Consider the following 22,804-nt stretch of genomic DNA (forward strand, 5'->3'; position numbering starts at 1 on the left):
TATATATATATATATATATATATATATATATATATATATATATATATATATATATATATATATACATACATACACACACACACACATACATATACACATACATATACCTGCCTTAACCTGGCTTTAAACTTGTCATGTGGATTTGAACAAAACGAGGAAGGCTGTTCAGTCCCGACATTTAAAATTCTCCAGACAAGTTCAAAACAAGTTCCAAGGCTAGTAAAAGCAGATTTTGAAAAAAAATATATAGTAACTCAATATTAGTGCAACAGAACCCAAAACCACTAAGACAGACCATAAAACAGCAAGATAGGAATAATATACATACATATTTGATAGACACAGCTTCGATATTTAACAAAAGCACACTATGCATAATTTACTAAACTGTGTTCCATTATAATAACATTCGTGGTTCCAATTCAGCCTGTAAATCCCCACAACTTGTGGGCTGTGTAACGGTATGTTGTTCATTCCATTTGTAGATTTTTGCTTGCCATTGTAACTGTGTCTGTTTGGGAGTTTTTGTTATTTCTGTATACCCCAAGATGTCTTATAACAAAAACACCCAGACAGACATTTACAATGGCAAGCAAAAATCTACAAAGAAAAACACACCATTCCACTGTCATATCGAAGTTCTATCATTACAGTTTAAATTTTAATTTTCCTCAGCAACACAGTGTGACTATATACAGGGAACGTCTGAAATAATGCCAGACAATATTTCAACAGATTGTTCAGAAACTGATCGGGAGATGGAATTTGTCTGAATTCAACTTTCCCACTCAGTGTGTACATAATTGTGCATGCGAGGAAATGCAAATGAAAACCAAATAAGGATGAAAAAATGTAGTATTTATTTTTTTAGGTCTGAATCATCCACAAATACCTCATTCCAAAAGGAAATACGTTGTTTCCAAATCTCACTTGCTAGCTTATTTGATACATGTTCATTCTGCAAACATTCCGAATCAGCTGGCGCTATATCTGAGACTTTGGGGACGTATATTGTAATAACACAGTGCTGCTATAATTGTGGGTAGGTCCCTTCATTAGTTGGAAAGTTTCTTTTCCACGTATCCACTTACACAGCACAGATTTTTTGTTTTGTTTTATTGAATGCAACATTAGTTATAGTAATACATCAAAATACAACATGCGAAGGAAATATGTAAAATGTTGAAGCATGTCTACTACATAAAACGAAAGTAGGTACAAGTTCCTTCCTTATGGAAAATTTGACAGACCATGTGTCACACAAACTTGTGTGTTTCCACACGGAGGTAATATAGCCTATATAACGCTTCATTGGACATGCGCTGGTACGTTTCAGAGCACATGTGAAGGTACATGCGGAAGTCATGTTTTTTGGCTCAGTGATTTTGGACATTAGCAGTGTGGCATTATGCAGATATTTGGGCGCATACAGATTACTATACAATTACCAAATACATTCAGAACAACAAGGTGGGATAATTTATGGTTTGCGTTTCATGTAGTGCTGATGTACCCTTTAAATAAACAAGAATATTATTATTATTTTATTTTTTTTGCTATAGCAGTAAAATATTTCTTATACCCTTTTGTTGGATATTTCGGAGTGTGAACTCACTGCCCATTTGTTCACAATGCTTTCCCATTTATAAAGCTCGTCCAACGAGAATGCAGCTATTTCCAAAGATGGGGCATCGTCCTGCTGCAGGATGAATACAAATTCCTTGCCATTTTTCATTCCTGGTAAAACTGCTGTAAGTAAAACAATTATTAAAATATATTCAAAGAAGGTGTCTCATTTTCCTCTTACAACTATATACTTATTTTTTTATATATTAAAAAGTGAACCTCGGGTGCAAAACACAAACAGTTAAAGCAGTTGTAATAAAGTAAATCACATAAGAAATTGACTGAATGGCTGGGCGAATGGAACTGTTCCGAATTACATAGTGTTGCTAAGCAGATACAGATTCAAAATATTCCATTAACGTGTACAGTCTCTTCAAAGTCCAAAACCTGTATTACAATAAAATTAGTTTTTCATCTTTGTATGTCTTAGTGACAGCTGACTATGTATATCCATTCCTTATTAATGAAAACCTGTCAATGTGTCTGGCAAGCACTTCTGTACAGCAAGAGAAAGAGACTTTCTTACAAACACTGCATTTGGAAAGGTCCACCGTGCCTTTGCACATCCCTTCAAGAGGATTATTCTTCAACACCTTTCAAAAATAAAAAATACTTATTTACACCTTTCCTATCAATCGCTTACTAAAACAGCCACAAATCTTACCTTTTATGTAGGTCTCATTTTTTAAAGCATGGTATTATCTGGTTCTATACTCGCTACATAGATATAAGTATACAAGTCTTGGGTTTGGATAGCGTTGCACTTCCTTGTTCATTCCACCTGGAGGGTGAAATTGTCTCCACCTTTTCAGCCTCTGGCTTCTTTCCTGTCAATAACCAACAGTCTGCTTCATTATTGCTTTGACACAGTGAAATGACCTAGGAAGTGCAAGTGTAACTGATTTTCTAATGTCAAAGCATGCAACTTTCATCACCCTAATGTAGCACTAGAAATCGTGATTTAAAATGAAAATACTTGTTTGCTATAATAGGTTTCTTTCAAACCTGCACATATGAAATATATCTAGCTGATGGAAGTGCAAAACAGGTAAGATTTATAGATAATCTAGTTGGCGTAATGTAATTTCATGAAAAAAATGATGCGTGTGATACGAAAAGGACATGCACAATATGTCTTTCGATTTTTTTTTTTTTTTTTAAATGGCATTATTTGAAATTCTCATCTCGAGATGCTTAATAAAAGCGTAATAATTTTGTTTTCAGTTAACTACCTCCAGTTTCCTCAGCTCCTCCTTAGTGATTTCCTTCACATATGAGGATGGGAAAAAATGCTGGACTTTCCCTTCATAGTCTCCTTTCCACCTGCAGAAGCAAGGGGAGGAAGCAAAGCCATCATTCGTTTGGAAGATAGCGATTCTTCTTTGCATAGGCAACATGTCATGACGTTGGATTGGTTACAGCGGTGGCCAAAAGTTTTGCAGCACTGTATAGAATTAAATAATTTTGCTTCATAAAGTCAAATGAAACCTGCTAAATGTTAACATATTGAATTACATACCGCTTTGTAGTTTTCCCATACACTTAACGAAAAACTGACAAATTGAAAAATGTAACATTTTGAAATCTAGCATGAAATATTGTACTACTATTATTGACTTTTGCAATATCATTTTGTAGTTTTCTTTGATTACATGATGTTAAAATAAAAAGATCTAAATTATGTTTGTTTCTTCTTAAATGATGTCTCAATCCTGCAATTCTAGGTGGTGCAAAACTTTTGGCAATAGACATAAATTTGCTACAGTTGTTAGATATGTGCCCTGTAATCTTGGTACACACACACACTGGTATTAAATCATTTGTATTGGTTACACTATATGCAAGATGTGTGTCTACACCTTTAAATCACAGGTATAAATGAATGCGCATTTCCATTTGGGCTATAAGGGGTCCTGTATATTGCTTGGGGGTTTACCTTTATGTAGGTGACACAGGAAGTGAGAATGTGAGAGATAAGTGAGTGAGACTTGTAAGCAAGACTAAAAAGCTGCACTATCCCTTACACCTCCTCATACCATAAGCTCTCCCAATAAAATCTTTTGAACCAACTTCATGTGTATCACCAATTAATACACAAGCCTTACGGTAGCTTAACATTCATGGCTGTTTCATGACAGTAAGTTTGGCCAGTGGACAACTGTTTCTAACCCATTTACAATGAGGGGTGCCACCTGCCCCTTTTTTCTCTGGATTGTCCTGGTTTTGAAAAATATGTCCCAGGATTTCAATATGCCTTCCCTGGACACTAAAAGATCATGTTGTTTTAATCTTATGCATCCACATATGTAGATAACTACAGCAAGACCACACTGCCAGCATTGTACAGTGAGCATAGGTTTGATAAAGATACACCTTTACTAATTGGTTGTCAATACTATTGTAGTAACATGATAAATGCTTCCTTTTGGATGAAAATAGGATTTCTAAAAGAGGGCTTAAACTTTTAACAACCTCCTTCCGTTGGGATATCTCAGTTTTATGTACCTCAGCAGTGGAAATCCTGCTTACAGTGCTTGCTGGATAAACATGTTGCTATCCCTGTAAAGATATCCGCTCAACTCTAAGATGTGCAAAGGATTTTAATGAACAGTTTGAGGTGCAGTGGTACCCTACATATTATTCCTGTACTACCAATGCAAAACAACTGGCTGGCATATTTGTTCTTTATTCCACCCCCCCAAAAAGTAGATTTTTTAAAAATAAAACCAGCAAGAATGGGACAAAAAAATAATTTATAAAGTCCATCTAACATTTTTACAGTCATATCTAGTACATGTGGTGTCAAATTAAAAATGCTTACCAGTCTTGGCTTTCCTTGGTTACATTGTGGATAATGGCTCCCCTCTTAAAACTTAACTCATCTGATTGGCTTTTCTGATAGTCATACATTGCCTTCACCGAGATCTAAGGATACCATGAACAAAGTGACAATATTAAAAATCGAATGACATTTCAATTAAAATGAACATGACATTACCCCTATTTTGGCCTATTTGCACTGGCTTCCTGTGGAGTATAGAATAGATTTTAAGATTTTGTTACTAACTAATAAAGCCCTAAATGGATTCGCATCCAGTTATTATGAAGAGTTACTGACCCCATATGTTCCGAATTGCACTCCAAGATCACAGGATGCGGGGCTACTGGTTATTCCTAGCGTGATAGGGCTTTTTCTTATAAAGCTCTTAAATCAAGATTGAAAACTTACTTTTATAAAATGGCTTTCTTGTCTTAGTAGGTTTTAATGTAACTTTTATATTGCTGTATTATTAATGTGTGTATAATTATATTTATCCATGTATGCATGTGTGTGTGTGTGTATATATATAAGAATATACTGTTTGAATGTTATTGTTGTAGAGTAATATTTTACAAATGTTGTGGTTAGATTTTTTTAATTATTTTTTTTTACTATGTACTGTACAGTGCTTTGAAATACTTCTGTATAAAAAGTGCTATAAAAATCCAAATAAATAAATGAACAGTCATCTGATAAATACATGTACATGTTTCTTTCGGTACTACTCAAAAGTTGCTTTATGATGCTAACTAAAAAGATAAATAGAAGAACTAACTTTACTGGTGAAATAACTACTTCCATAATGGACACATTCATACAGGTCAATTCAATGGTCCTTTCATTTTGCGCTTAGTATAAGCATTTAAATATGCTGCAGTTATTGCGCTCTTACCTGTGAGTACACAAAGCGTTTCAATGCTGCATGGTTCGTTAAAGGTTTTTACAATACAGATTGCATCTGTCCGATTTGCCGTTTGTAAACGCACCTCTGTGGTTGTCCCACGCCCTCTAGTTTTTACTGGTATTATCCCATTGTGCCTTAAACATATGACATCCCACTACTGGCATTATGGCTTCAAAGTAACAATACGTATGTGCGTAGGCTCTGAAGTGCCAGTACTTCAAAGGAAAGGCTTTTCTCATTAGTCTAAATAGTTCTGTTATGTTACATAAAGGAAAGTTATCACATGTGTTCTCAATTGTGTTTCAACAGTATCAGTATAGTTGTCATATATTGCAATTAATGTACGATTAAAAATATCAAACAAACAATTACATTTTGTATTGTTTAATGATATGTAAAAGTAATAATGAACAATCTACCTTAACTGTTACCCTCTACTGCAATACATTTGAGGTTTAATAAGAACATAAGAAATTTACAAACAAGAGGAGGCCATTCGGCCCATCTTGCTCGTTTGGTTGTTAGTAGCTTATTGATCCCAGAATCTCATCAAGCAGCTTCTTGAAGGATCCCAGGGTGTCAGCTTCAACAACATTACTGGGGAGTTGATTCCAGACCTTCACGATTCTCTGTGTAAAAAAGTGCCTCCTATTTTCTGTTCTGTATGCCCCCTTGTCTAATCTCCATTTGTGACCCTTGGTCCTTGTTTCTTTTTTCAGGCTGAAAAAGTCCCTTGGGTCGACACTGTCAATACCTTTTAGAATTTTGAATGCTTGAATTAGGTCGCCACGTAGTCTTCTTTGTTCAAGACTGAACAGATTCAATTCTTTTAGCCTGTCTGCATATGACATGCCTTTTAAGCCTGGAATAATTCTGGTCGCTCTTCTTTGCACTCTTTCTAGAGCAGCAATATCTTTTTTACACGAGGTGACCAGAACTGAACACAATATTCAAGATGAGGTCTTACAAGTGCATTGTACAGTTTTAACATTACTTCCCTTGATTTAAATTCAACACTTTTCACAATGTATCCGAGCATCTTGCTGGCCTTTTTTATAGCTTCCCCACATTGTCTAGATGAAGACATTTCTGAGTCAACAAAAAAGGTATTTTTCATCAATTCTTCAATTTCATTATCTCCCATATGATATTTATAATGCACATTTTTATTTCCTGCGTGCAGTACCTTACACTTTTCTCTATTAAATGTCATTTGCCATGTGTCTGCCCAGTTCTGAATGACCTTTGCTGCAACAGTGTTTGCCACTGTGTTTTTGTGCCGTCTGCAAATTTAACAAGTTTTAGTATGTGTTGCAGACTCCATGTTGGAGCCACTATGGTGTCAGTTTCATAAATCTCGACTACTGATGCTGTACTAACGTTTTATTTTTTGTTTTTATTTTTTATATAACTACATCAGTTCATGGTAGTCATTTTCATTCGACTTAACTGGTTTGATTTGTTTGAAATAATTTGTACTTTTACCAGACGGTGTACATTTCTAAATAGTATATATCAGTATATTAGACACGTTACTCTAAAACCAGTTGCAAAAATGAGTGAGATCACTTCAAACACCCAGACAAATCAATGATCTTTTCTGGACATTTTTCAATTCAAATAACCCAGTGATTCAGCAGAGATGGAATTGTTTTGCTTCAGTGAAACTGTGTATCAAAACTAACAAATCTGTTGAACCAATTCACCAAACTGAACTGAATAAAATTAGAGTCAGCAAAAAGAATCGAACTGCACAAAAGAGAGGAGGCCGAGCGTCCACAACCCGAGGGAAGAGTCGGTGCGTCCACAGCCTAAAAGGGTGGAGGCCGAACGTCCACAGCCCATGTCTCCGCCAGCAGAGGGAGAATTCCTACTGGTTCCACCGCCACCACCGTGGGAGGACTGCTTGCTGCTCCGATTTCCACCAGCAGAGGGAGAATACCTGATGGTTCCGCCTCCAACCCTGTGGGAGGACTGCTTGCCACTCCCAACTTTACCAGGACAGGTAGAGTTGCCTGCTAGTTCCGCCTCCACCATCCACAGCAGAGGAAGACCTGCTGTGCCCATCTCCACCAGCAGAAGGAGCATGCCTGCTGGTCCCCCCTCTGCAGCCAGAAGGGGAGGAGCCCCTGCCACCTTTACAGCCAGAAGGGGAGGAGCCCCTCCCACCCTCACCATCAAGAGGAGCAGGAGCTACCTCTGCCTCCAACACCACCATTGGGAGTAGTGGAGCTCCTGCTGCTGCCTTCATGGCCAGGGGCTCCCCTCTTGCCGTCCCCTCCCGAAGGTCCGCTGCCACCCTCGCCTGGGGTCGCTGCCAGCTCTGCTTTGCCTGGAATTGGTTTCAGCTCTGCTTTGCCTGGGATCGTTACCAGTCAGAAGACCAGCTTCCACCGCAGCAGTTTCGCTGCAGGAAATAGTGTGGCCGGAGCCCCAGAAGAGGAAGCTGCCGGCTACAAAGAGGGGGGAGGTGAGAAGACCACCAACACCACAGCCGCAACCAGCACCCCTGTGCCACAGCCTGGCATCTGGAGCTTGGATCCATTGGCCTGAGTTCCCACACCCAGGCTCCATGTCTGGACGTTTGGTCACTGGGCCTGACTCCTAGGTCTGAGCACCGCCAGGCACAGGAGGTCGCCTGGTCTCTTGCCCGCTCCCCCTGGTTGCCCAGACATCACTGCATGGTCACCTGGGCTCACACCTCTGCCTGGGGCTGCAGCCAACTGCTCGTCTGCCTGCGCTCCCGACGCCCCGTCCACTAAAACTGGGTCCCCTGTCTCTGTCCCTCCAGGGTTAAGATTAGGATTATGGACTAACCCTCCCTCAAGGGCCAAAGTTAGTCAGATTTATATTGGGCAGGGCTGGCCCAAATCAGGCCTGTTTGTTAACCAAAGTATTCAAACAGCTGACCCTAAGTAACCCTTTTATTGGGTTGAGTTAACTAGGGGGGGGCAATAGCTTTTTCACACCTGAAGATTTGATTACCTTGGACACCAAACAAATGAAAGAACCAAAACGTGTCATTTTCTCTCAGACTCCCTCTATATACTACTACAACCTACAAAAAGACCTGACCAAATTCAATGTAAAAAATGTGTAAAAATGCAGAAAATCAGACAGGGGGCAAATGCTTTTTTTACAGCTCTGTGTGTGTGTATATGTAAGAGATGTTCCTGTTTATTATGTTTTTTTGTGTTAAGTTTGTTTTTAGGTGTATATCCCTTTAAAAAATAATATCCGGTTTCTTAATTAGTCAATGCACCACATTTTGAAACAGGGTTTAGTTTCCGGTAACAGATTGGCCTGTGAGAGGAAGCAGGTGAAAACGAGTTGTAGAGCACACAAGACAGGGTACGCAGGTCATGGCTTTGTTGTTTTTCTTGATTTATAGCTATTGAATGTTTGAAATACATTTGTTACTCGGGTTCTTAAAAATAAAAACGCCAATCAATGGAATAAAATGGTTAAATAATACTTTAAAATGGGGTGTTTGCCTACGAGAACAATAATTGGTATGTAGAAGGTTTGTTGTATCTTAATATCAAATAAACTTGATTATAGTGTGTTTGTATTTTTAGCAGTATTAACAATAAAAAGTCCGTCTGAACATACCTGATTTTTTTTTTTTTTTTTTTTTTTTAAATCCCACGATATAGCAATATGGAAATTAGTATCTATATCATCGGTGCTCACCCCTATATCTATCTATCTATCTATCTAATCCATTGGTTTGTATACAATGTCCTGTCTATTTTGACAACAAACCCTGACAGCCCCATATTACGTGAAATACTTACAGAATACTTAAACTGCTTATACAATCATGATTCATTTATCAAAATAGTTTGAATTAAATTATACCAAATCACATTTTTATTTATGAAGGGAACATATACTGTGTCACTGAAATGTTTATGAAACCATGTATTATGTTTTCCCTTTATTGCAAGTAAAAATGTGATTTGGTATAATTGAATTTAAACACTATTAATAATATGTTTAAAATTGCATATCAGTTACAGTGGGCTTACAACTGAATGAAAGCGTTGTCTAAAGCTCTGAAACCGCCGGTTGATGCTGGTCTCAGAGTCCAGGTCTGAATTGGGGGTGGAATGGCGGACGTAAAGCGTTTAATTGGATCATTTATTACACATACTATTTTCTTTCAAGTAATTGCTTCTCGTTTCATTTTCAGCGACCCGATTGGCCAAATTAGTACATGTAGATTAGAATTACAACACATACTAAATTAAAATGAGAAAGTGTAGTAAATATTTGAAACACATACTATATAACGCATTTGTCATGGATGGCCTTCCATAGATTGGTCCAAATGAATACATGTACTCTGTGTGCGTTTTTGACCCGGATGGTCTTCCAAAAAGGTAACCTCTGAAACACTATTAGCCATTATAGCCTTTCTTAATACGTTAAAATGTGCTCACTGTTGCGGAATTCGAGCATTGAACCGACCTGATAATTAAAAGTAGTTAATAGTAACTTTAAATAATAAGCAGTTCAATTTCTTAGCTTTACTAGTTTCCAGTTTATGTTTCAATTATTAGAAAGGTAACCAAAGCCTTTGAATTAAAATACAGAGAAACCTTTGTTTGAGATGTGCTTTACATACTTAATATTAATACTTTAATATTAAAGTATAGTTTCTACAGCTGATATAATATGCATCTTTTTAAATTGATATCTTCTTAAAGAGTAAGTAGCGAGGTTCCAAAAAATATAGCGACACGTCCCCACGTGTTGCTACAACTCTTTATAAAACATACCTGTCATTTCTTTTCATTGTTAATATTGTGACTTTTTACACTTTTTTGAAATCTTTTGATGCAGATATTAAAACGTTAGAACTTTATTTTACCAGTTTTTTTTTTCCAAATTTAATGTAAGTTGCATATTTTTTCCTAGTTTAACCACATAAAGTCCAGATTTAGCCAAACATAAGCGTATCACAAATTCAAACACATATATATATATATATATATATATATATATATATATATATATATGATTATAATATACAAAAAAAATTTGACTCACTTGTAAATCTACTACAATTTAAACCCAAAGGTTTTAGGTGTTTAAATAAATAAATAATTGAACCGTTCAGTTGTAAATCAATTGTAAAGATTGTTTTTACTAACATTTTTAACACTTTTTTGTAATAGCAAGTGTTAATTTAGATTCTTTCGTATACTTTTTTATCTTAGAAAGCAAATGTTGTTATATAGATATATCTATATATAATATATTATATATATATATATATATATATATATATATATATATATATATATAATATATATATATATTATATATATATAGATATATATATATATATATATATATATATATCATATATAATTAATAGCCAGCTACCAGTATATCTGAAGCTAACATGCAAGCCATGCCCATTGACACGTTTGATTTGGCAGAGCTGCACACTGACTTTTAAGAATGCGTTTAACATTTACGTATTTACTTAAACCTGGTCTTTTTTGGTTAAATCTAGGAAATATGCGGTTTACATTAAAACTGAGAAAGACACATGTTAATATGTTAGTGATTTTATTATTTTATTTATTTCTTTTTTTTTTTTTTTTTTTTTTTTTTTACACTTGTCGCCCATACATGGAAGCTGCCATTTCAGCTGATTCTCACCACTTCAAACAATTTCTCCAGTTCTACAAGTCCTAAAGTGATAGTCGGTGGCTCATTTGAAAGAACTTCGACTGATTAGCGGTCATTTATGTATTTATTTAAAATGTTCTATCCTCTAAAAAAAAAAAAAAAAAATGTACAGAACTGCCCCTTTAGTTATAGTCGCGCCCCCATACTGACTGTGCGCTTCCCTCCCCGCTTTGCACATCACTGATTTAGAGGACAGCTCTCAAACCCCAGTGCACTAGGGTGGCCATTTTTTTTTTTTTTTTTTTTTACACAAGTGTAAAAAGTTGGCGGGATGTTAACAATGAAAACAACAATTACAGGCACGTTATTTAAACAGTTGTAGCAGCACATGGAGACGTGCAATGCAATACACATTCCACTAGTGCTTTACACATTCCACTAGTGCTTTACACATTCCACTAGTGCTTTACACATTCCACTAGTATTATGTTTATGATTTCAGAATGGCTACATTTAACACATCTCAGCGGTACAAAAAGCTTACCCCTGAAGCTTCCATTTTGTTGGGATCCACATACACAGTGTCATAGAGTTGACCAAAAGCTGGAACCTGGAAAGAAGGCAAACAAAGTTACAAGAAAGACACATGAAACAGCTTAATAAGACGTGATGGGGCATATCTTGTAAGTTTTTGAATGATATCTCCAATACTGATGAATGGATTAAACATGAAAAAACAGAAGCCTTTCAGAGTGCTGCTCACAGCTCTGCTGGTAGTCTTCCATGCACACTGTGCAACCAGCAGTTTTATCCAGCAGTGATTTGTTGTTAGGCTGGACACAGTCAAGTTAAGTGCTAGAACAAATTAAGTGAATGCAATTCATTGTGACATTAGGGCTTGTAAACAGGATGGCTTGCAGTGGTGATGTCAGACCAGAAACACAGACTCAGGAAGTAGCGGGTGAAACTAAGGAACAAGGACGCTCAGTGTTTTATTAAATAGAAAATAAAAGATTTAAACAAAAACAGCACACCAAAACAGGACACGGCACTTGAGGCCAAAATAAAACAGACAAACGAAGCGAATTAACACTAAACAAAACAGACACTAACACAGCGGGCGAACGACAAACACTGAGTGAAATCAAGTATTTACTTCTTTGTTTTAAATTCTCTCCTCTCCACACCCGTTCTCCACTCACTGAACATACAACCCAGACTGAGTAAAAACACGCTGCTTTTATGCAGCTGTACCGAGACTCGATGGCTAATCAATCATTCAGTTGGAGTCTCGGTACAACTGGCACGTGAATTAATGTAATACAATAAAGTGCAATTCTCCGTGCTCACATATTACATTTTACCTGCACGTGAAGTGCTGTGCAATCCTCGTGCCTAAATACAAATTACACTTAACACTCGTGCTCATAACCCATATTTTTATCCCGTGTATTTTATATATAAAACACCAACAATAACACACTACGTACAACATAAAACACTTATAAACAAAGGGGTGGGACACTCCGCCACAGGGCTGCTTTGTTTTTGTTAAAAAAAAAAAAGTTGTCTACACCCGTCTCCTTACAAAATACAACTATATTCTATATGTTGGTTTTATTAATAGGACTGGGGAATGTAGTAGAAGATGGAGAATCTACCAAACTTAAGTTGACAACCTCCCAAAGAAAAGACCCACTAGCTTCATATAGGAAAGCGTGTTGCTTCATATACGAACGCATGCTGCTTCATACAGGAAAGCGTGTTGCTTCATATAGGAAAGCATGCTGCATACCGTGCTGCAGCGCTGCAGAAGCTCCTCGGTGACAGGGTAGCGCAGTCTCATTTTCTGGTACAGTGGGGTCTTTCTATAGTAATTCACAAGCTCCACCAGGCTCTCAAACTCTGCAGATGTTCCTATAATGTAAATGTTGCCTTCCCTCTGTATCTTACAGTGCTTCACTTTCCCTTCAGCCCTATGTGGAAAACAGAAATATTATTTTTAAATTGAGTTTCCTGTTAATCGAATTAGAACATACAAATATGTTCAGCCTATCAAGGTTTTTCTTAGCACACCATCTGCCTTTCCTAAGGGATCTAATTTAACAGGACAAAGACATCCATTCCTGCCCAACTTTTTTTTTTTAACCAAAAAAATAGTGTAAGCGTGTGTTCCTTATCATAAAAAGATCCTTACCTGAAAGTAATGGCGAACGAACCCGGCTCTTCTCTCTCTCGGATCAGGAAAGCTCCATCCCGCGGTACCTTCAACAGCTTTTCTTCTGCTTCCTCTCGACACAGGTTGCTATAGAACCATCTAAAAGCAGAATGTTAACAACCTAACCAGTTCAGTAGCAAAGATTGATTGCAATAAAACTGGACTTAATGGGGATGGAACTAAATTCAGCCGCTGAGATATTTCAAATGTATGAACTGAGGCAATGAAAATCAAACATCTACAATCAGACTCTTCAGTGCTGCTATTTACATCCTCTATTTCAATCAACTGAATAGACCACTTTTTTCATTGATCTATTGAGTTGTTACTATTTTACTGTATATGTAAACAGACATTTTCATTTTATTTAAAATAAATTGATTGGCCAGTATTTCGCACCAAGACTTTGTAGACTCACCTTTGGCACTCATGGAGGTTCAAGTTGGGCACAGCATCAGTCAGGTACTGCTCCATTTGATTAAATTTTAATGGACTCTTCTTGTAGTGTTGTATCAAACTGTGCAGGTTTCCAAATCGATTACTATCAGTCAGAAAGTAGTTCTTAGTGCCACCAACCTCATCGGATCGAATTCTGCAATGATTACATTTCTCCGATTTCCTAGACAAAACAGAAACAGAAATACACAATGTGGAAAAATAATACGCCACTTTTGCCAAGACAGTTTGTGTGGGAGTTTAACATTTAACAGCATGCTTCTGCTCCTTAATTCAGAAATATGTACTCAATGTTTTTTATTTTTATTATTAGTATTACCTACTTTATGTTGTATCATTTATTTGTAAAATAGTTCAAATGTGTATCAATGCTGTATCATTAATGTAAGGTTTCAGTAAGCTTTTCGATACAGTTTATACTGCAATTGATTTTGTACCGCCCGATTAATTGGTTGATTGTCTAAATTGTACTTCAAGTGAATTGTTTCCTGATCTAAAGTTGTTAGACTAACTTGAGCATATATATTAAAAGTATACATGCTACATACTGTACATACAACTCTACACTATGGAAGAGGAAAGCTGTACCAAAAGACTATTATGTAATCCTGTGCGTAAGTGTTGCTCTCGCGAACCAAGAAGGTCCCGTCCATTCCCCCATTTTCGGCACAGTACTGCTGAAGACGTCGCTCAGCAGCCTGTCTGTTCTCCATCTTCCCATGAAACCAAATCTCTGAGAGGTGTGTCTCTGCTGATTCTAGCTCCTTAAACAGACCGGGTGCCTTTACATTATTATTTCAGGGTGACTTACAGTTGTTATAAAATATCACATTTACAAAATATCACATTATAGATCAGAGTAGTTATAAAATACAATAAAGTCAGTAGTAAGTAGGAGCAAATTCAACAAAGTAGTACAGTAAATAATTGTTTGAGAACGATTGACTAAGAGCAGTTAAACTTAGTGAAACAAAGCTTATATGAGTAAATTCAATTAAGTAGCAAGTACAGTTAATGGATAAGAATGATTTCATTTAAGAGCAACTACAGATATCCTTCTGTCTGGTGTTGATTGCTGAAGTGTAATGCTGGCTCCAGGGATCAGCTAATTTTTGCCTCCCCAGCGCATTATCATGACAACCATCTGGATTGAGCTAAGTAGGGTACATCTCTGGGGTCTTCAAGAGGACACCTTCCATCCTCTGTTTCGTCGACTAGCCCACGACACCTCAAGGCAGCTCAACAGTGATTCTGACGTACCAGCATCACCCCCCTCAGCTCAGCCCAGCTTACTTACCTGTACATCAGCGTTGCTTTATTTCTACTGTGCTCGAGATCCCCATCCAGAATCTTTCCATCTCAACCACAGCCAGTTGCTGCTCCTTTCTGCTGCTTCAGATAAGTTCTTCACTGTATGACACAACTCTTGACCACTGAACCAGACATCTGAGAAACTGGGTTGTACAGTGTGCCACAAATCCGACAACCCACCTCCACTGGGTAAACTCAGACTCTCCATCCTCACTGTTCCACTTCAGTAGCTAGTTGAGCACACCGAAGTTTCTTCCTATCATACGCCTCATCCACAGCATCTTCCCATGGCACTTATCTCTATCATATGAACAAGGCGTGCTGATCCAGACGATAAGATAAAAACATACCTCAACTCTGTTCTCCTCGACTTCTTGAGCGTAATGAAACTTGTCATCTACAGTCAGGCAGAAATGACGGTACCATTTCTGAGAGAAAAATAAGACTAAGATTAACCCATATCTAAGGATGAAAGAGACAGCCCAGCTTAAAATAATGCATTACTTGAGCTTTGTGGATCCTGTAATTGTTATATCCCAGCCATAGGATTTTATTTAAAAATGTGATTTTTTTTCAGATTTTGTATTCCCTCATCATGGGTCATAAAACAGAGGAATACATTTCTCAAATTGTAATCTGGAGCTGCAGCCAGGGAAAAAAGAAAATGTATAAGGATCATCGTGAATCCACATTGTCTTATAAGGATTGCAGTGAATCCAGATCATCTTACAAGAATCGTAGTGAATCCAGATCATTTGATAAGGCTCGTAGTGAATCCAGATCTTAAGGATCATAGTGAATCCAAATCATGTTCCCCTTTGCAACAATGTTGGGGCTCTGAGTGTTGCATTGTGGGAACTGAAAACCAACAATGTTTCAGGAAGGAGCATGATCTAGTTACACTGCAATGTTTATAAGATAAGATGTTTATTTTTCTCCTGGCAAATGTTCCCAAGTAAAAGTTGAGATATATGTATTCATCACCTGACTCATGGCCCATGATGTGTGGATATAAAACAGCAAAACAATCATGATCATGCTATATATTGCTGAGAGACAGACAACGGCAAATGTAAAACAATGGGCGAAGATATCTGTACTGCTTCCCTGCACTCCACTTCTAGAAGTCACATGAAGATTCCATGGACAGTGAAACTCTCCTGTTATTGCATAAGCACAGTTTGGTTACTGGGAGCTTTCTTTGAAGAACTATTAAGGAATTCAAAAGCCCCATACACAGGCTCTCCTTTGTAACCAATCACTGTTTTCAGCCTCTCTGCATTCCTTTACCTCTGTGCAGCAATTCAATATCTTTAAGGAACAACAGGTACATTCATAATTAGCTTTGACAAAAATACCATAAAGAAAATATAAAATACACTTTTATCATAACATGTGCTTATTTTACATAAAAATATGAGTCCTACAAAATTACAGGAATTCATATAAAATAAGATTCACTGGAATTATTGCTTGCTCTATGTGCATCTTAAAGTCACGACCAGATAAAAAAAATACTAAATTTCAGCCTCCAAAGGGAAATATAATTCTCTATAGAACAGGTGGTATTCAAACTCCCGCATTTAGCCCTTTATACCTCATCCAGTGGGTCCCAAATTTGTAGATGTCCTTCTTTTCTTCTTGTATATTTCAGTGAATTTGTCTTGTGCTAAAAAAAAAAAAGTAGTAATATGTTGATTTTCAACATTAATTTAAATACTACATTTTAATCATATATAGAATATCTTGTAGGGTTCTGTACCACGAGTGGGCTTACAGTCCGCTCTGTTCCTCAGTGGGTGAAACTCGGATTGTATCTTGATTGTACCCTGTATTTTTTATAATATATAATTAAACAGAAAGGATTAAACAGTATAGCTAATTTTATTGTGATACCACCTCCATCTGATACAGGCTGTCTGAGGTTAAACTATGTGGTACAAAAACATTTCAGATAAGGCTGTCTGACATTATAATCAGGGTCTTAGGGTCTTTTTTTACTGACACACCTTAATAATGATCTTCCGTTTCAGTTGCATCGGTGATGGCAGTTGGTCCTCAAATACTTCAACTTGTTCAGTTAATAATTTATCCCTAAACACTTCTTTGAACATTTTAGCCATGTAACCCTGCTGTCCTGTAGAACAATGCTCTTCTATGGACAGAATCACAGGAAATCTGGAGAGCAGAATACAATTATGATATGAAAAGTTGTTTTTTTTCAGAGTGGTTTTATATCTTATCTATTAATGACCATTTATTACCTCTCAACGATTTTTTTTTTTTTTTCCCCCCTCGGGTCCAATTATTTTACCCTGTTTTTCTCCTCAGTTTTACAATGCCCAATATTGTTCCATCACCCACATTAGCTAAGACTTGAAGGTCAGTGGTCTGATCCCATAACCAAGTCAACTGCCTCTTTACAAACAGGAGCTTTACAGATTTATTTGCCTCCCTAAACCATAGGGCCTCCAGAGCTAATGTGCCTTCTGCACATTGTTTAGTTTCCCTGTTTTAACTTTCACTTAAGTTAGTTCAGTTTCAAGAGAGTGAATCTAAATAAAATATTCTACTGCAAAGTTACCAATGAGAGAAGTAATTGGTCTGCCCATAAAACTGATGTTAAACTTGCATATGAATTTCAATTTCTTTTTGCCAATCTATATTAGATTATAATGTAAATTGTGTATAAAGTCAATCTGTTAAAAATATGACTTGCAGTTACTGTACTTACTCGGAGACCTGAAACGCATGAGTGTTGATTGCTTCTACTACCTCATCAAATGTTATTTTGGATGTGAATGTTTTCCCATGAGTGATGATGGGCTTCGAAGGGCCATCAAAACAATCCACTGAAAAATAATATTGTCATTAACTGGCAAAAATAAATGGAAACTAAAAAGATCCATATGACACTTTAGTGAAAACTATTTATTTATTTATAAAGTGCTGATTTAAAAAAATAGAAAAATACTATTATTGCCTACCTCAAAATAAAAAATAAATACATGCATGTGCTTAATTTTCTGGGTCTTCAATTGCAGTTCATCACATTCTCAGTAAAGTAGACGATATGACTGTGCTAGATGAGCTGTATTATAAAAGTTTGCCACATTTGCATTGTATTTTTGCAGTTGTACCATGTTTATTCAATGGCAACATTATGCGTTTATCATAGTTTACCCTGGTTTGCCATGTGTATTAGTATGCTTAACCATACCTTGCTGCCCTTTATGATGTTTAACTATACTTTACCATGCATTCACTATGCTTTTACTGTGGGAAACTTTTAAAAGGGAGAATACTTGGAATTCCAAATTCCCAGAAGCATATGCTTGAACCAATAAGTAAATACCCAAGAAGACTATAAAATACATGCATTTGCTTCAAAGTAATGCTTATTCTTCATGTTTTTTTTGGGTTCTCTGACATTATGCATTTTCTTATATGCTCTATAACAATCTGTACCTCATATCAGCATTTCATGGGTTAAATCTTTGAATGTTTGAAGTTAGGGTAAAAATAACAATATTACTTTAGTTTTAGGCAAGAAGTTGTTTACATACGCTCAATGCATCTGCATCCCATTCTGAGACACCTAATGTAGGCTTCTGCAGAAGACTCACTGCTTATCTGATTTCCAGTCAGGTACCTGCAAATACATTGTTACTCTTTTTTTTGGGGGGGGGGGGAGGGATAGATTTGAGGGTTCCCAGAGGGAGGTGCAGCTTATCTTGTGTAAATGGGTAACGATATGATGATTTCCTGGTTGACGGGAGAAGGGGATACCCGATTGCAGAAGGTAGTGAAGGAGGAGCAGCCCATTGCGCAAGGGAAGCGGGTGGATGGAGTGAGGCAGAAGGCAGACCGGCTGGTTGTGTAGGAGGAGTGAGAACATAATAGGAACAAGTGCAGCAGACGTGATGAGATGGCAAGGTTGCAAAATACAAGACAGAGAATGAGTGTTCGACCCAGGGCTTAAATAGGGCGATGAAATGATAGATTGGCTGGGTGAACTAGGGAGGAACCCCTGCATCTGCCCCCTCAAACCACACTCAATGGTTACAACAAAAAATGTAAAAAAAATCACATATAGTACATAGCACCTATCCTCGTAATACAGTAAGACTAGTCATTTTACAGCATTAAAAAACTAATTGTTAATCAGCTACTATTATGTAATGCCTTACCAAGGGTAGTAAGGAATATGTCCTAACTCAGAGTAGGTAGGAGAATATGCCATCACCCCTAGTATACATTTTTTACTTGAAGTAGCAGAAAACCTGCATCCTGAGAACACAAGATATGGAGGGAGAACATGTGGTTCCAGGAGGTTCAACGGGGCTTGTCGGTCAAAAGCAAGATCTCAAATTAAGGTACAAAACGTAAAGGAAGCCAGCTATGGCCAAAGGTTTTGCATCAGCCTATAGAACGAACAAATTTTGCTTCATAAAGTCGGACGAAACCTGCTGAATAATGTTACATTAACATATTGAATTACATACCGCTTTGCAGTTCTCACATACTAAACAAAAAAGTGACAAATTGAAAAATGTGGCATTTAAAGAATCAACATGAAATGTACTATTATGGCTTCCAGTAGACTTTTGCATTATAATTTTGTTGCTTTGTTAATTAAAAAGATCAAAATTATGTTCAACAGGTTTCAAAACATTTGTAGTAAAGCCATTCTTCCTCATAATAAACCTGAAATTTCATCATAAGCGAAGCAGTACATAAAAATAAAACTATTTAAAAAAGTGCCTCACGTGTTATGGGAGGAGTTAATCCAATAATTACAAAGAGAAGAACACATGTCTTCTTCTCGATACTCGGTGACCTTTGTGTCCCAGATGGAGTTTTCTTTTGAGAACAGATAATCGAGGAACTGAAACACAGGTCAATTGACATGCCGATTATAACAAAGTTGAAATACTAAGTTAACTTCAGAAATTATTATTTTGGGACCTAAGCCAACTGACAATTAGCTGAGGGGAAAAGCCTGTTAGGCAGTCTTTATCCGTAACTTCAAATCTCCTTATCAGGATCTGTACAGTAAAACTGCAAGAATAACTGGAAATGCGAAGTTGCTGTGCTAAGAACCATCCTGTGGAATGCATTAGTTTCATACATCCATTAAAGAGTAAGTATTGGGGTACCGAAAAAATATAGCGTTACACTGTTTAAATAATGTACCTGTAAGTTTTCTTTTTATTGTTAATTAACATCATGACAATTTTTCACACTTATCTTTAAAGTCTGCTTCAAAGCTCTTTCAAAATGACCACTCTAGTGCACTGATAGTGTAAGGATTATTTCCCACATTGTCAAACAGGTAACAATATCCATCATTCCATCATATGATCCATGATGTGGTACAGAACAGAAAAGCCAGAGCACTTATGTTTTGTTTTTATCATTGTTCTTGTAGTGACATATCTCAAACCTCAATGGACTAGAGTGGCCATTTTAAAACAGACTAAGTGTAAAAGTTGCCAAGATGATAAAAATGAAAATAAAATTACAGGTATGTTATTTAAACAGTTGTAACAGCATGAGGGGGCGGAATGTATAAGGCAATATTTTTCGGAACACCGCTACTTACTCTTTAAGGGTTTCTATACACGTGCCATTGCAGAGAGCGCAAAATGGACAGTTCTAACCCTAAACCTTTTCTTCAGTTAAAAGTTAATTGAATTAGGCCTTTAGCACCACTTCTTTATACTATATTCCTATCAAAAATAATTTTTGTTCAATGTTATGCTCATAAGCCTGTGCTGAACTAATGTACCTGGTTTTCAGTGAATTCAGGATCTTTTCTTTTCTCCTTGCTGTTAACTTCAATAAACATTTGCATCAACTCCTTCACCCAGTGCAGGTCTGCAGCACGGTCATCCTTTAAAAGATGAAACCAGAATGACAACATTTCTTAATAGGTTTTCCACAGTAATTTTGCACAATATCCTTCCTATGGTTTTCCCATGGCTATTCTATGTTTTTCCTATGGTTTACCCTGGTTTGCCATGTCTACAATGATTACCTGTACTTTATAGCTTTATTTCACTTTGCTATGCTTTACTGTAGTAAACTTTTACATGGGCATGAGCGTTTGTTTCAGTTTGTTGTAATTCCTGATGCGGTATCAAATTATAATGACTTAAATTGTATAATATTAATGCTAATTCCATTTCAGCTACATCTAGAAACCTTCACCTCTGTAACAGAATTATTTTCAAGACCTATGAGCTATTTTGCGCTGAGCTGACCTGTAAGAAGAATTTTCTACTTCATAAGTGTATATAAATATATACTGAGCATCAAAAGAAACTTATCACTTATATTTGGATAAAATTCACTAGATGTGATTGAAAAAATGACAAACTGTTTAGAGCAGGTGTAGTGACTTTTTATTGTGCTGATTAACAACTGACATTACAAAGACACTGCAAAATGATCTGTCGATCTTGAGCAGGTGTTGCGACTCTTGGTCTCCCAGTTCGTGGCTTATCATTGACAGAATGTGTCTGGTTCTACCATCTGACCGGTCTGAAATTCCTGGCAAGACGTGAGCCACAGTACGCTGCCCTACAGCCTCCAACATGCCAATTGCACAACGGCGCTGCTCTCTTAACAGATGTGGCATATTGTTTGTTTTTTGTGTGTGTGATTTTCTTTATTGCATTTATTCAAGTTTGCAATTCAACAGCTGAAATCACTCCATAGCCAGTGTCCAATCAACTGTCTCACTAATTAGGTGATTAAGTGCGTATGGTTCAGTCATAATAACTCATGCATGTCATGGTCAAGGATGAATGATTGAGTGATTAAAAAGAAACCAAAAACATTTCAATGTCCATCATTTATATACCTTTTTTTTAAAAAATAAATGTGTATAATAGTTTTAAGTTTCTTTTGATGCTCAGTATAAATATATAGCTTAGCATAATAAAATGCTTTTGTCTAATCATGAACATTTAAATGTAGATAGTGCAACACGTCAAAGCTTCTCAAAGCCTATTTTCATTCTTAAAGTCCTATTTATTACACAGACATGTACCTTTTGTTCAAAGAGGAGAAATTTCTGAAAATTTTCAAGATCTATCACTGAAAATCCAGGCGATTTTCTAAAAGAGAGCAGACCACAAAATTACCTGCACGTCTTTAAAGAGTGCGTAGCTTCATATGTCATTTTTAGTGGTTATTACAGAATCAAAAAATGCGATTTTGATGGAATGAGGAAGGCTATTCAGTCCCGGCACTTAGGATTCCTCAGACAAGCTCAAAGCCAGGTAAAGGCAGCTATAGAATAAAATAAGTCAGTATTGGAGCGACAGAGCCAGGAAGCACTCAGAATGATTGTAAACACTAAAACAGTAAAGGAAAACAATAACAATGTGTGTTGGCAATGTCGACATTGATACACTGTTACTGTTCTGGTGCCCTGATTTTATCTCCAATTTAAATGGTCTAACTACAGTCCCACACAACAGCTCAGGAGAACTGAAGGTGGGCGAGAGTCCTCTGATCCCAAGACCAAGACAGGAGATGGAGAGCAGATGTCTGTGCGCTACCGGGCTGTAGAGGACAAAGGCCTGTCCTGCAGGTGTCCACTTGCGCTCACCAGGACGCAAACTTGCACTCCCCTGACTGTTACTCACACATCACAACACACGACTGTACCTTTACCAGCTGAGTCACTCTGACACCTTTTTTGCTCAACATCAATCAAACCATTATAGTAGTGACTGCATTTCCAGTCTACATGCGATTTATTAAAGTACATTATTCAAAACAAAAACAGTCATGTATAACATTGCTGACT

At 36.9% G+C, this 22,804-nt stretch overlaps 1 protein-coding gene across 1 annotated transcript in view; it reads right to left on the bottom strand.

The window, feature by feature from the left end:
- LOC121296706 (1-phosphatidylinositol 4,5-bisphosphate phosphodiesterase gamma-2-like) overlaps positions 1–22,804 on the bottom strand; it is a 49,077-nt gene that overhangs the window by 14,097 nt on the left and 12,176 nt on the right. Inside the window, exons 7-21 of the mRNA XM_041222476.1 lie at positions 19,752–19,870; positions 18,549–18,634; positions 17,717–17,834; positions 16,992–17,160; positions 16,580–16,651; positions 15,333–15,410; positions 14,260–14,435; positions 13,634–13,834; positions 13,195–13,314; positions 12,793–12,973; positions 11,542–11,607; positions 4,448–4,551; positions 2,859–2,949; positions 2,153–2,219; positions 1,583–1,749 (exon numbers count right to left, since the gene is read on the bottom strand). Of these exons, the coding sequence (XP_041078410.1) occupies positions 1,583–1,749; positions 2,153–2,219; positions 2,859–2,949; positions 4,448–4,551; positions 11,542–11,607; positions 12,793–12,973; positions 13,195–13,314; positions 13,634–13,834; positions 14,260–14,435; positions 15,333–15,410; positions 16,580–16,651; positions 16,992–17,160; positions 17,717–17,834; positions 18,549–18,634; positions 19,752–19,870 (1,815 nt within the window). The remainder of the gene's footprint in view (positions 1–1,582; positions 1,750–2,152; positions 2,220–2,858; positions 2,950–4,447; positions 4,552–11,541; positions 11,608–12,792; positions 12,974–13,194; positions 13,315–13,633; positions 13,835–14,259; positions 14,436–15,332; positions 15,411–16,579; positions 16,652–16,991; positions 17,161–17,716; positions 17,835–18,548; positions 18,635–19,751; positions 19,871–22,804) is intronic.

Source organism: Polyodon spathula, chromosome 21 (genome assembly GCF_017654505.1).
Source record: "Polyodon spathula isolate WHYD16114869_AA chromosome 21, ASM1765450v1, whole genome shotgun sequence".
Classification (NCBI taxonomy): domain Eukaryota; kingdom Metazoa; phylum Chordata; class Actinopteri; order Acipenseriformes; family Polyodontidae; genus Polyodon; species Polyodon spathula.